This window comes from Hippocampus comes, unplaced genomic scaffold (assembly GCF_001891065.2).
Source record: "Hippocampus comes isolate QL1 unplaced genomic scaffold, H_comes_QL1_v1.1 scaffold139, whole genome shotgun sequence".
Lineage (NCBI taxonomy): Eukaryota > Metazoa > Chordata > Actinopteri > Syngnathiformes > Syngnathidae > Hippocampus > Hippocampus comes.
This window is the reverse complement of record NW_017804829.1, coordinates 510,168-525,870: the sequence shown is the minus strand read 5'-3', so window position 1 is coordinate 525,870 and position 15,703 is coordinate 510,168. Positions and strand designations below refer to the sequence as shown.

At 42.7% G+C, this 15,703-nt stretch overlaps 1 protein-coding gene across 1 annotated transcript in view; it reads left to right on the top strand.

Moving 5' to 3' along the window:
- The window catches only part of plxna2 (plexin A2), a 157,644-nt gene that overhangs the window by 115,196 nt on the left and 26,745 nt on the right, over positions 1-15,703 (top strand). The window contains exons 12-19 of the mRNA XM_019866573.1: positions 800-951; positions 2,255-2,372; positions 2,458-2,594; positions 4,495-4,662; positions 5,737-5,830; positions 12,008-12,247; positions 13,277-13,420; positions 14,135-14,369. Of these exons, the coding sequence (XP_019722132.1) occupies positions 800-951; positions 2,255-2,372; positions 2,458-2,594; positions 4,495-4,662; positions 5,737-5,830; positions 12,008-12,247; positions 13,277-13,420; positions 14,135-14,369 (1,288 nt within the window). The remainder of the gene's footprint in view (positions 1-799; positions 952-2,254; positions 2,373-2,457; positions 2,595-4,494; positions 4,663-5,736; positions 5,831-12,007; positions 12,248-13,276; positions 13,421-14,134; positions 14,370-15,703) is intronic.

Genomic DNA, 15,703 nt, shown 5'->3' with positions numbered 1-15,703 from the left:
CGACTCATTGTTCGGTTTGATTTAGAGTCAATTTACGTGACAGCACCATGGAAAAACCTTTTTATCCCCTTTGACCTTTGCAATGGACACCAACTAAACAATCTCAAATTCGCACTCAATTAAAATGTTTAATTGGTGCAGTCAAAGTCTAACAGAAGCCTGAAAGTTCTGTCCTAACGCTAACTGGCACATGGAAGTGTTCATGATTCTCCACTTCACCAAAAGATGGCCGTAGCTACAGTGAAACATGGTGGGGACAACATCGTGCTTCCCAATTATTAGACGGTGTGCACACTCCCCATTATTTGTTTACTTCCTGTTTGTTTATTTTCCTGTTTGTGGATCATATTTCTGATGGAAAACAGTTTGGCATGATTTACCTTGGTCTCATTTTCTTATATCGCAAAAACCTGGAATTTGAATAAGGGGTGTGTAAAGTTTTTATATCCACTGCAGTTTATGTTACATCTAGCAGCATTACTGATTCTGAAAGCTGCGGGCAGATTGGATTGAAATGAAAGTACGCAGGGGCTGAAATCTTAGTGGACTGAAACAAATCTAACATCCACATGCACAAATTGAAGGCAGTGCAGCAGAGAAACGCAACAAAATGAAGAGAACAGAATGTTGGAAGAAATGAAGACAGTTTCAAGGAACAAAATTTCAGAACTTAAACTGTAACTGTATGTCAGTGCTTGAAAACCTTGCCGGCCTTGACGTCTCCCCACAATTAACATCATGATTTTGTGATGGATTGTAAGTTTTGACCCTCATTTTGGCTACCTTCTGCCCTCTAAAGGTGACCCCGGTGGCTGGTCCCCCCGAAGGAGGCACACGGGTGACCATCCATGGAACCAACCTCGGTCTGGCCTTCTCGGACGTGGTGGGTAATGTGGAGGTGGCAGGAGTAAGGTGTGCTCCCATGGAGGATGGCTACATCATTGCTGAACAGTAAGTCATTTACGCTATGCCGTAACATTGTTTTCTCTTTTTCATTTTCATTTTCAGTTCATCTTTTGAACATACCTTGCTGTGCATGCAGTATGTTCAACAGATGAACACTTTGTATGTGGACAGTTTGAGGCCAAATTACACTAAAGTGAAGATAGTGAAGGAACAGTGACACAGGTTAACTTCACATGCATCCTTTACAGAGCCTGATTTGTAAATTCTTTGTCCCTGGCATCCCTGCTCCCCGACATGAAGTACACTGACACGCCACCTGTCTGTCATTCATCCAGTTAGCAACAATCACAAAGCAGATGCCCGTGTTAACTTCCTTAATTGGCTTACTCTGCGCCCAGATCACGTTCAAGTCCGTCCGGTTGACCTCTTTACGAATTAAACTGTGGCTCATTGGCTCATTTTTGTTGCTGCTGTCAAGAATGTCATCAAGCAACCGTTTCCATTCCACTTTTTGAACTCAATCTGCCCTCATCACTTTTTAATAAGAATAATCATATAATCACAATAAGACCAGGGTCTACAAATTTAAATGAGTTGTTTGATAACGTGGGTAATGTCACAGCTATATTATACCAATGTTCATCAATGTACATTGTCCCTTTCAAATAAACAATTCAATGAAATAATATAATAGTAATACTGTAATCTATATGAATTACGGGTGAGGTTTAGCAACAGGAGGATTTTTTTTTTTTCTGAAACGTCATAGCTATAAATTACACTGCATGGCAAAATCTGTACTGAACAAGCTTTTATAGGTCAACTTAAAGGGGGCAGTGAAGTTAGTAAAAAAAATGTCTTTAAAATAATATATTCTGTATGTCCTCACTCGTCTGAACACAGTGTTCTGATTAATATTCAGTTTGTGGAATATAAATTAAGCAGCAAAATCCACCGGTTTTAAGCCATCTCAGAGGGCGGCCATTTTGTCACTTCCTGAAAATGGTCAGTTAGATACCTTGAGTGTGTTGCAACAAAACACGGAGCACTTGTGTGGTTGTGTAGAAAACAAAAGAGAAAGTGGGAAACCTTTAGTATCAAATGTTGATGTTTCTGTTAAAAATCTGTATATAACGTTTTGGAATAAGTTCTCACTTCAAAATCTTGTGTATGTTTAAAAAGTGGTAACATTTCATTGGCCCGCACTGTCCATTTGGTCATTCGTGACTGATTTGGTGTAGCAAAGCTAAAAGTTGTTACGCTGCTACTGTTGCATTTTTTTATTTATCACCATTATTTGCAAGTATTTTATCATCATTATTTGATATTTTGTGTTTCTTTTTTGCAGAATTGTGTGTGAGATGGATGCTGCCCCTGCAGACAGTCAACCTGGTCCAGTCCAGCTTTGTGTCGGCGAGTGCCGACCTGAACTCAGAACTCGATCTAATCAACTCTACTCCTTTGTGGTACACTTTAAAACTACAGAATACAGCCAACCAGCCATAATTCACCATTTCTCCTCGACTAATCTCCATATTTTGTATTTTGTAGACACCCACAATCACAGGTGTGTCACCCAGCAGAGGTCCAGAGTCCGGTGGCACCAAAGTCACAATCATCGGAGAAAACCTTGGTGCTGGCAGCAGCGTTAACGTTCAGTTTGGAAACCAGTCGTGTGAGTTCTTCAGGTGAGTGCCGGAAGGATTTAGTTTGATTTTTGTTCGTATGTTTGTGTTTGATTCTTTTACAATCTCTTGTAAAAGTCACATGACACTTCGGAATTTGACCGTCATCATACATGACATCAGATCTTTTCCCAAGGTGAACTTTACTATGGGCTCTATATTCGTAGACAGTGCAGTTGCGCCGACTCAAGCACCGCTGCGCTTGTTTGGGAATGCGTGTCATCTCTCTGCGCCTTGACATGAGTCCAGCACAACTTTCCAATTTGGTGGCAGAAAGTCAAATCACCTTTCCGCCTGCTGGGACCACTTCCAACTCTTGGCACTGCGAGTGTAACGCGATGTTTGTGAATTTGATCAAGGTGCTTGCAGCCAGATTCTGAGCTCCGCGGACACGTGTGGAGGATGACATCATAATTAATTCATAAATGACAACGGCATGCATCGAACCCTCTGAATTTATTGAACACATTACAATTGACTCTGGCGGTTTCGTACCTGCGCATTTCCACATTTGTGGATTTAAAAATATTTGGGGGATTTTTTGTTTTTTTTTTTAATTTGGATTATTTCTAGTAACTAGTAATCCAATATTTGCTACTTTCCTCTTTCTCTCATTCCTGCGTAAATTTTAGTAAGGCCTTCAGACCTACAGTACTGCATCACTTGGATAATAATAGCTTACATTGTGAAAACATTGTGCACCTGTGGGCTTGCTTCGACTCTCAAACCTTTTACATTCACTCTTTCTTCCCTCTGCTGGATTCTCCCACATGCCCCCCCCCCTTTTACTTTTCCATCTTTCGGCAGCTATTTTAAGACCTTGTACTGTGGTCTGACTACTACACAGTAAGGTTGAAGCAAGTTGCATTTTAACGAGATGCGGGCCTAATTACTTGCTTGTGTTTCTTTCCTGTATACTTGCCACGGGAGGTCAATGCCGTTAATGGGTTTGGGTTGGATAGGAATTGAACTCATGGAATGAGGACACATATGTTGACAACGTAGATATGATACAATCATACATGTGGCCATTTGTAGATAATGGATACTTTGAAAGGCTGGAATGTGGTAATTGTCTTAAATGGGTGTGGCCATGAGGTCAAGTCCGAACTATTAAACTGGAACTACCAGAGCCTTCACTTTTACGGTTTTCAAAATTTGATGTGTTATTACTCTGTATATTTAGATTGCCCATACTCCTGGCCTTTTGACTTTTCCTAATTCTGTATATAATTCATTGCCATGGTGCAATTTTATGGTATTAAACTATATAAAAATAGTTTTGAGTCATGATTTCTTCAACTAACGTGCGGCTAGCAATTGGACGGCTTTACTTAATCTTACGCACATCGCGCTGGGACCAGGTTTCCAAAATAATCAGCAGCTGCATTTGGAAACACTTCTGGTCACCAAGATCTATCCAAAAAAATCGTAGAACGAATCAGACAGAGGATAGTAGGATAATGTGGTTCTGTTGGCTTACTCAAGTCAGAATCTCCAACTCTTGCAGCCAAGTGTAAAGCGGTTGGAATTAAAATCGGCACCTCCAAATTTGAGACCATGGTCTTCAGTCAGAAAAGGATGGGGTGCCCTCTCTGGGGTGGGCATGAGATCTGCCCCAAATGGAGGAGCTCAAGGGTCTTGCGGGTCTTGTTCACGAGTGAGGGAAGAATAAAGCGGGAGATCGAAAGGTAGATCGGTGCAGCATCTTCAGTGATGCAGACTTTGTTTTGGTCCATTGTGGTGCAGATCTACATTCCCACCCTCACCTATGGTGACAAGCTGCAGATAGCGGCGAAAGAACAAGATCCTGGATAGAAGCCGCTAAAATGAGTTTCCTCTGCAGGGTGTCCAGGCGCACCCATTTTATGTTTATAATTTTTGCTCTTTATAATTCTTGCAGTCGAACTATGACAGAGATTGTGTGCTGCTCCGCACCTTCTCTGTCCGGAATCAGCCAGGTCCAGATCAGCGTCAGCGTGGACCACTCTCAAATCAGGGAAAGTCTCACTTTCGAGTACATTGAAGATCCCACCGTAGTGCGCATTGAACCCGACTGGAGCATTGCCAGGTAAAAAACACACACACACACACACACACACACACACACACACACACACACACACACACACACACCTGACCTGTGGGTCGCACCACATACATGTCAATACATTCATTCACATTCTCATCAACTCAGTCCTGTGAAGCTTTGCCATCAAGCAATCGGTCGTTAGCCGGCGTAAGTCAATACTGCACTTTCAATTACTTCTCCTTAAATTAGTTTGGATGTGATTGAGCTGCCGCTTCACGCGCTCCACAGACAATCGCTCATTGAATGTAATCTTGAAATGCACTTCTAATTTAGAGCCGAGGAATTAAATTGTGTACTCGACTGAATTCAGTCGAGAATGTTACAAAAAGTCATGCAAGCTATTTTACAATCAAAGTTTTACTTTTCATGAAATGTAATTTAAAAAACAGGAACATCAACTGAGGGCAAATCTTTGCCAAGTGAAGAAAATAAAATACGGTCCTACATGAACTATTGAAACAAATTTTAACCTAACGTAATTAGATCTGATTGATACCTATATAAAAGTGTAAAAAAAAAAAGTGGCATTTTAAAATGCCAAATCTGAATCATATCCAGTTTAAACTTTTTTTAGCATTGCATTACAGCTCCTCACTCTGCAAAAAAAACCCCAAAAAACAATGAAATCAAAATGTATGACAACAACAAGAGAACTTATTGGAGTATTTCTCAGAAAATGAGGAGCTATTCCTCTGCTCTTCTGTGCTTTGTGAAGAAATATCAGAGCGGAAATAAATCGATGGAAGCTATTTTAGTTAACGAGTTATCTACCTTGGTAACGAGTCGAGTCTTTATTTTACAAAATGTAGACATACCAAAAATAAAAATCGGTGGCGAAAACGAGGATTCCAACCTCTACGACATTTAAAGGTTTGATTATTTCACTTTTAAATGAAGAAATGCAATATAAACCTATATAATAATATCTGCACAATTGACATTGAGAAGGTGTTGACCTTGGATGACTAATTATGAACTATGCCAAGATGATTGTGCCAGGAATCAATCAAATCTGTCAACGTTGTATACATGTCCGCTTCTGGTTGTCCTCAGTGGCCACACCCCCTTGATGGTGACCGGTACGAACCTGGATGTGGTTCAGGAGCCCAGGATACGAGTCAAGTATGCCGGCAAAGAGTCAGTCAATGTAAGTGTCATTGCCATTGCTAGGTTTACTTGCCACTTCTTTCTTTTCTACTCATAAAACAAATATGCTATCACACAAATAATCAAATCACTCTGTCCACCTCTCTGTTCTTTTAGAATAATGCATTTAGCAGTGAGCACACGACCGTTTACTGTCTCCCGGATATTACAGTCTGGAAAAGTGGTTGGTGGCGTGTTGGAGGTGTGCATGATTGAGGTCAAGTGGACCTCTAATGGGTTTCAATAGAAGATTAAGCACTGCAGGATGTCGCTGGTCAGCATAAAGATACCCCATATAATCAAAATCCCAGCATTGGGAATCGCTACAAATTGCGTTTGAGTCTCCGGTCTGCCGACTTTTTTTTTTTTTTTTTTTTTTTAATTAAGAGGATGGGATTTGTTCTTAGGGCTCTCTGGACAAAGAGAAGGAAGTCACATGGCTGGGGTAAAATAAGTAGGCTGGAACTGAAGATATAAATACAGAAGAGTGCCGGTGTCCATTTACATATGGAACAATGGATTAATCAGCAGCAGCAGCATTTTAGTACATGTACTATGGAATATATATTAGTGGATAGTTGGTTTGGTCGGTCGGTCGGTAGGTAGGTTATAAGACTTGTTTGAATTTAAGCAAACAAAATGGTGTTCATTTAATCATGAGCTGTATTCTGTTATATTTTTAGAGAATCATCAACACGGATGAGTGGGGGTGTCATTGCATGACAAAAAGGTTCGTGGGTACACGAGCCGAAAAGATTGGAATTTTATAGCATCTCAGGAAAAAAAAGAAGAGAAAAAAAGCCTTCCCCCATCTGTAGTCCCGTTTCGTACTGCTGACTGCGGTCTAAAATTAGCCTCAAGTGTGTTGCTCGTTTAGTGCTGGAGATCAAAATTCAGCCTAGAGTTTTTATCCCAACGATGTTTGCTCGCATCAGGACACCGTTTCCCTGAAAGCCCTTTGTGAGATATGAAGGTCTGTGTACATTGCAAGTGGGCTGTTTTATATTCGGAAGGGCACATAAACACTTCCTGTGTGGCCTGTTAAAATGTGATTGACTCGTCTTGGTGTCTGCTGTTCTGCTCAGCCTTGACAGAGATTTGTTCGTCTCTTCAACCTCGCAAAAGCTGCAAGCTTCACTGCCTTGATTACACATGCGGAGAATGCATTTCTAACGCTGAGGTTACCACTACACATCTTTCATATGCCTCCAGTCTCCGCTCCCATTGTTGCCAGAGGATGGTCACCATCTCTCTTGAGTAATACTCAACTCGACTTGAGCGCCTGTCTATCAGGTGTCTGTGGCGCAAGATGCCCTCCTTGCTTCCCTCTGCCTCGTGTCAGCTGCATTCATGCACAAAGAGAAAGTTGTTTTTGTATCCGATCAGTGACTGTGTGACTGTCAGAGGCACACGGCTCCTAAAGAGAAAGCATTGTCCATCAACCATCATGGATACTCAATAATTGCACCATTATATGTTCTTATAGTTGTTCTTTTGTGCACTGAATGCACTGCCATGCATCACAGCACCATCCATGGGTGGTTCATTGAGTCACGGCAGCCTCTTGAGTGTCAGACTGCAGCGCTTCTTACACACACTGATGTTTGTTGATTTATGGTGGACTGTATTGTATCATTGGAAAGAATAATAACCACAAGAATTTGCGTGTGCTTTATTTAACATGCCCACTTTTGGAATTTCATTCATCAGCATGTCGTCTTCCGCTGCACTTCCGCTTGCATTTAGATCAGTAGCCCCAAGCCACCAGGGACCGCTACCGGTCTGTGTGACATTTGGTGTGGGGCTTCATAGAGAGACTCCATCCATCCATCCATTTTCCGATCCGCTTATCCTCACAAGGGTCGCGGGGGGTGCTGGAGTAGATCCCAGCCGTCTTCGGGCAGTAGGCGGGGGACACCCTGAACCGGTTGCCAGCCAATCGTAGGTCACACAGGGATGAACAACCATCCGCGCTCATACTCCCACCTCGGAACAATTTTGAGCGTTCAATCAGCCCGCCGTGCATGCTTTTGGAATGTGGGAGGAAACTGGAGTACCCGGAGAAAAAACCCACGCAGGCCCCGGGGAGAACATGCAAACTGCACACAGGGAAGCTGGAGCTGGAATTGAACCCGGTACCTCTGCACTATGAGGTTGACGCGCTCATAGCGAGACTGAACCAAAAAATATGTGATTGATCGCAGGAGTTTGGAAAAAAATATTTTTTGAAAATCAAGGGCATACGAGTGTGAGCGCAGATGGTTGTTCGTCTTTGTGTGCCCTGCGATTGGCTGGCAACGAGTTCAAGGGGTACCCCGCCTCCTGCCCGAAGACAGCTGGGATAAGCTCCAGCACGCCTCACGACCCTCGATCAGAAAATGGATGGATGGATGGATGCAACAGCAGTGACTAATCCCTCCTGTCACTCAGTGTGTATCTTGCTTCAGAGGTGGTGTGGCAACACACTTTGGCTGAAGGCATTGATTCCCTTTCTTGAATGTCTGTGAGCTTGATGATCCACATCAACGTTTTTGGGGTAATACAAATAACTATTCTCAATTTTTTTTTCCAAATGGTGGCTTTAAAAAGAAATTCTTAGAATAGATGAATCATGGGTTCACTGTGTGTCTCTGAGGGTAAGTAAAGCTGCGCTGCTCCACTTGCACGGCTAACTTTGCAGTACTCGACTCAGTGCTAAATAACTGTGACACGTCTGTGACTAACAAGCCACGGGGATGACATCTGGTAATTAAAGTCATTTAGTCAGTACCCTTAAAGTCGTATTTGTTTGTTTCTTCATAGTTTCATTCAAGCTGATTTTATAATTGGAGCCCAATTGCGGAAGATGCCCGTCGGGATATTTTGTGACTGTCTGCAACTATTTATTTTTGTGTATTTATTTCTCTGCCGTAGCAGTCCATCGATTGCATTTCTCAACATTTGCATGGAATTTCTGAGGGGAATTGCACTTTGTATCAACGCACGCACTTGAATTGAGTGCTGAGATGGCTCCGATTTCTAATGATACTTGGCTCATGTTGATTTGTTTTAAATCATGCTGACAAGTTGACTCACTAACCTCTAGCCCGGTGAACATGGCAAAGGCTTGTTGGCTTGTGTACCACACACAAGCTCGTGTGGATGGGAGGTTTGGATTTTATGCCAGTTGGGTTGGCAGGAAAACAGTGTAGGAGTAACGCAGCACAGAGCCAGCCATCTTTTAAATACTAGCCTCCGGATGACCCCTGACTCTTTGACCCCCCTCATCCTACACACATCACTACGAGGCCATATCCTATCCTCCCTTCCTTTCTCACTGCTACCCCGGCCGCAATCCTTTTGCGTAGTTTGTTGGGCAGCATGAAGACACTACACTCGATCTGCAGCCAGAGGCACTCGGGAATGTTGCTTCACTTGGAGAGTGCAAACCGATGAGGCCACGATTCCAATTATTTTCTCGAACAGTTGACCTCATTCCACGTTATCAACACAGAACAATGTGAAGCTTCCCTCTCTGCATGGCCTGAAGGAATGTGTTGTGCACTCGGTGTTTGGCAAGACACAGATCGAGCTGCAGATAAGGAGCCAGGGTCCTTTGACAAACTACAATGTTGTAATTTGGAAGCTGTGCAAGTGCCGTGTCACGAGTGCATCTGCTCGTGTTGTGTTGCAAGAGGTAAAAAGAACATCCTCGGCTAATATTCCAAGTCAGTTACCGCACAGTGTTTTGTCAGTATGATGACTGACAGCTATTGACAGTCTCATCCTAGAGCCAAACAACACATTTGCTTATCACATTGTTCAATGGCCATTTTGCTTATCACCTTTTTTTTGCTCGTCACTTTGGATTCCATTTTCCACAGCCAGGAAAAAAAAGGTAGCAGTTGTTTTTGGTCCTGACAGGATTTAGCATGTGACACGATAAGAGAAAGGAGAGTAAACTACTGACAGTAGTCATTTCTGACAGTTTAATGTTATGGACCGTCATCTCTGCAGCGGACTTGCCACTTGCCTGTCAAAGGCCTACTGCAGATGACTGAAGAACTCCAAAACTTTCGTAGAGGATGTTGCAGGATTGGGAGACATAGAGGTCTGTCGAGCTCCTTGATCTTCAGTCCAAACACTTGTCGTTTCCAAAGTAATACCGTATTGGCCCGAATATAAGACGGCCCTGATTATAAGACGACCCCCTCTTTTTCAAGACTCAAGTTTGAAAAAAGACTTTTTGAACACCAAATACATTTTTATACAGAAAATAATTACAGTACATCTGAAACAAATGATTATAACAATATATTTGAGAGAAAAAGCATGTTATTTTGCCTCATTCAAATCTCAATATCTGAATTTTTAAATATGTCAACTAAAGTGTAAATTACATCATAACTTCTCCTCAGCTGCCGGTTGACCTGGCCGATCTTCGACCCACTTTTCTCCAGATTGTCGCTACGTTTCTCCATTTTCTGTAATCTCTTCTATTATTTTTTTTCTCTTTTCTTTCTTACCGCTATTTTTTATTTTTCTTCTTCATGCTACCGCTATTTTTATTTGTATTCTTGGTGACAGGGGTTCACTTTGGCCTGGGGAGTCGAGTTCAGCATTCACTTCAATGATATCTGGCACCATCTCGCGTCGTGAATGGGTATAATGTCTACACCCCGAATATAAGACGACGCCCACTTTTTCAGTCTTATTTATTATTCTTATTTCAATGCAAAAAAACCCGTCTTATATTCGGGCCAATACGGTACTTGTATCTACAAGAAAAGGTGAGCTCATATGCACAAAAGCAATGTCATGGCGTCGTTGAAGGTAGCAGTAAGGATGGTTCAGATGTTATTCATAAATTCGTCACGGTTGCTCGGTGGCATCTTAGCATTTGGAGATACCATGCCACGCTCTGATATATTAGCCATCGTTATGGTCCTCAATGTTTTTGTCACCGTTTCTGCTCGGCGACATTTCCCAGCAATCACTCACAATTTTCAGGACATGCCACTCGACGATAGGGTTAGAAAATGGCAGCCTGAGTCCTTTCTGTGTCGCTTCAGGGCACGACAACTGGAATGCAGTAATGAAATGGTTCTGCAATCATATAATGGAATTGTAGTCTTCGCCTCAGTTCACTTCCCTGGTCCAAACAAGTTTGATAGTCCACATGTTAAGGCCTGCTCCTGAGAACACAACTCGTATGGTGTTGACGACACACAACAACTCTGCATCGATCTCCCTGACTGGTTGTGTCACCATGCACGCACTCTCTCTCTTTCTCTTTCTCTCTCTCTCTCTCACACACACACACACACACACACACACACACAACAGGTAGGAGGCGTGCTATTTGCTTGCATTCAGCATCTTTGGTGATATTTGCCTCTAATTAAGTTTCTTCCCCTGAGAGAGGGAGCAGCCCGAGAATGAAAGCAGATAAAAAACCTCTGTGAGCGGAGTTGCTGCTCAGCAATCAATCCTCGCCTCCCAAACCCTCACTCCCTCCTCCCTTCCTCCCCTCTCTAGAGCTGAGCCAGCGAGGATAGATGGGAGACAACTCTCTCATCTGGGCAAACTGGAGAGAAGTAATAAAAGAGCCATAGCTCAGCCTCAGTCTCTGGCTGAGAAGGGAGTGGAGGCGCGCTGCTCCATGCTTCGTGGCTGATGTTTTTCACTCGAGCACCAGCGGCTGTTTATTTTTCATCTCATGAAAGCTTACTCAATAATGGGGACTGATTTAATGATCGACAGTTGGTTCTGCGCAAAGAATGAGGACTTTATATGCCAAATATGCTGGGCTGTCTGTGTAATCCCCGGTGATTCCAAATGTCAAAATTGACCTGAATTGATTCATTTCAGCCTGCAAAGACCCTCAGAGAACAATGCACACACCAGATATGTATAATTTTGTACATTTTACACATACACTTATAATTGGATTGATTTGAAATTGGAATGTGTTTTTTTGTTTTGTATTTGCTCCAACAATGGCAGGGATTTACTGACTGAACTATTGAAAATGACAGTGGTCAGTTTGTACTTGTTGCAAGGCCGTGAGAGCATGCTATTGTTTTATTACTGAACTAACTACTTGTTATTATTTTCCAGAGGAGCAAAGGTGTGAATTTGAATTGCACAATTTGAGGATCTACGTGACTTTAACATATGCGTCGGTTATCCTCAACAGGTGTGTAAAGGGTTGAATGCTACCAGCATGAGCTGCTCCGCTCCCTCCCTGGTGGAAGACTACCATCCAGGCTTGGACACTGTGAAACACGCGGACGAATTTGGCTTCATTTTCAACAACGTGCAGGCGCTGCTGGTTTACAACACCACCACCCTCCTCTATTACCCGAACCCTTACTTTGAACCCCTGAGCACCACCGGGGTCCTAGAGCAAAAGCCGGGCTCTCCCATCATTCTCAAGGTATGCACGTTCTTGAGTTCCCATCTGACGAATTGACTTCGTGTGACTTAAAGATGCGTTGAAAGTATGAAACAGAATGTGAGTAAAGAGCACTATTTACTCCAGTAATTATCGTGGGTTCAAATTTGAGTTTGCCCTTTACAGAAACCATCGCCACTGTACATTGTTTTATATACTGTATTTTCTTCACTAAAAGCATTCAATTTTCTCAAAGGCTGACAGTGCGCCCTATAATCCGATGCGCCTTATATATGGAGTTACAGTGTCTTTATACTCCCCATTTAGTTGTTTCCCTGTTAGTGTTCCTATGCCAGCTCATGGCGATTATCAGCAGGAACCAATTGTAACCTGAAAGGGTTCTGCCTAACACGAATTGGCCAACACACACTCAAACAGACAACTTTGTAAGCTCTGTGGAGCCATTATGAAACAAAGATAATACCAAAAGCAGAGTTGACTACTGACTAAACGAAGGAAGACGGAGACAAGCAAGCCTTATAAGGATATTTATGGATGTGAGCCCACGAGGTTTGTGTGCCTTTTTGTTGTCTTCATAACTTTTGTCTTTCATTCCTTGTTTTGTAATGTCATTTCTATTTATATGTTTCATGTCCGTGCTTGTGACCAGTTCTCATGGATTTGTTACAGCTGCAGCGGTTGTGAAGGCTCTATATAAATAAAGCTATAGTGTATTGTTGTATTGTATTGTAGTCCCTTTAGTGTAGCACCATCTAGTGGATGCATAGCACAACCGCAGCGACTGTGTGTAGCTTCTATTTTTATAATGCAGTGCGCCCCATATATGAAAACAATTTTAAAATGGGCAATTCATTGAGGGTGCGCCTTATAATCCGAGGCGCCCTATATTGCAGAAAATACGGTAAATTGCACACAAGCTTCTCATTGACAAGCGATGTGGGGCCCATTTTCTTTCTTTCTTTTTTTTGGCAGGCTTTTGAAATCATATTTCACCAGGCCATGTGTTTTGATGTGGCACATCTGAATTGCAATCCCCTTATGTACCCACAGGGCAAAAACCTGCTTCCTCCAGCTTCAGGAGGGGTGAAGCTTAACTACACGGTGCTGATTGGAGAGACCCCCTGCTCTGTGACCGTGTCCGAGAGCCAGCTGCTATGTGAGCCGCCCAACTTCACTGGACAATACAAAGTCATGGTCAGTGCAAACCCGGAGCCACTTAGCATCCAACTTTTTTTCCCCCATCTGTCCCCACATAGGGGATTTTATCTTCATTATAATTCCAAACTCCATTATTCATGCCTTCATCATTGCTCATTCAGCCGAGGGAAAGGGGTTAAAGGGAGAGCAGTGTGAGTGGGCTTAGAGGCGCCAAAAGGTTCTGTAATCCACTGCAAGAATTTGTAATTGCTTACTTGCATTTGAGTGCTTTCCTTCATTGTGTATGCAGCTATGTGTGTTTATACAATATTTAAGCATGCAATATATGTCCAGATTTCACAGAGCAGACCATGTCTTCAGACTGAACATGCACTCACTGTTATTGCCCTGTGCTGATCTTTCAGCATATTGTCCAAAGAAACATGTTTGCCAAATCCAATGGGTGTTCAAACTTACTCCACTATGAGGCAGTAGACCCAGTTCTCCTTACTATTCGGAAGAGAAGTGATGATGAAAAATATATCATTTAACAGTCATACAAAATTCTAATTTGATTGACTTGAAGTTAGATAGGTTTGAGAACACCTGCACAAAGGTAGTCTGACGGATTGATGGATGCATGCGTGGATGGATGCATAGGTAGATCGATGGATGGGTGGACGTACAAAATGAGAGATGGTCAGATGAGATCGGGAGTTTATTACTTAGAGAGACAGACAGACTGACTGACACATAGATGATACTCCACAGGTTCAAGTCGGCGGCCTCCACGTCTCACCGGGAACCGTGCACATCATGTCAGACAGTCTACTGACCCTCCCGGCTATCGTCAGCATCGCCGCCGGCGGTGGCCTACTCCTCATCATTGTCATCCTCGTCCTGATTGCCTACAAGCGAAAGTCACGTGAGAACGACCTCACGCTCAAACGGCTGCAGATGCAAATGGACAATCTGGAGTCACGAGTCGCCCTGGAGTGTAAAGAAGGTTCGTAGACGGGTGGTGGAGTCCACTATCTGAGTGTATGCAGCCATGTTTCCTCTGAGTTGTGTCGTATGATTCACATCTATTATGCTAAAGATACAAAATCAACAGATTGATGCCATTTTTTTAAACCCTCCTTTCGGGTACTACCTTCAGTGACAAGATACCTAAAATGTAGCTCGAGACTCAGTACCGAGTGTGGATTGGTGGTCAAACGCAGGTCACTTTCAAAATGGGAAAAAGATAAACACTAAGGATGTCTTGTTTTGAATTAATTGGAAACGCTAGGTGATGTTTTGCTGTTTTCCAAGCTGATGCAGCTGTGAACAGCTATCCCACCTACTGTACATGAACCATGCTGGAAACAAAGAAGAATCAGGACTAACCCTTTGAAAAAACTGAATGAGCAGGGCTAGGCAGCTTGCTGGACATGTGACGTTTGCTCACATTATGCATTTGTGAAGCTGTCCTATTTCTTATGTAACTGTATTTGTGTGTGTGTGTGTGTGTGTGTGTGTGTGTGTGTGTGTGTGTGTGTGTGTGTGTGTGTGTGTGTGTGTGTGTCATATAGAAAGCAAATCCCTCGTGGTCTGTGCGTTTTAAATAATGCAGCGACGCAGTCGTCTCGGCCAGCGTGTCGTGCAGTCAACCATTGTGACTCATGTTCTTAGACTCCACAAAAGATACGTTATTGTTGGCATTATTTATCCATATCCATACATGCATACAATGCATTTCATTTTTGTGCGGTTCAAAGTGTTAAGCTTATTGCCATGCCAAATCCAATCTAACCCACTTTCATCAAGTTTGCTTCCCCTCAGTACGATTCAGATCAGTAAATTTTGATCACACTTGCGTTTTTCCAGCGCAGGGAAATGCAAGCAATCGCTGTGTCACCTAGAAAAATGGTGTGACATCGAAGCAGTAAGACGGCATGTAACACAATGAATCAAACCAAGAAGATAAATGTGACGGTACAGTAATGCGTGCATGTTATTTTCATTTCAACGCAGAAGGAACAATTCTCGATCAATGCACAACAATGTGTCTTGCTCAATCCTACGCAAGCCAACCGTACCATATCGCTACTATTCCTGAAATGTGGAATGGTACAGGCGGCCTATTTAGACCTGTACAGACTGGGCACGACCTCTAAAGACACTTCCTTTGAATTGTAAACCTTTTGGGATGTTCAGCTTTTGAGCCTCTACGGTATAGTCTTTGGCAAGGTAAGAATCTTGAAAACGCCTGCATTGAACATTTCACCATGAAATCAATTAAATCAGCCTTTTATTTTCGCTCCTCTGATAGTGAGTGTGTTTACTTGAGTTTGTTAT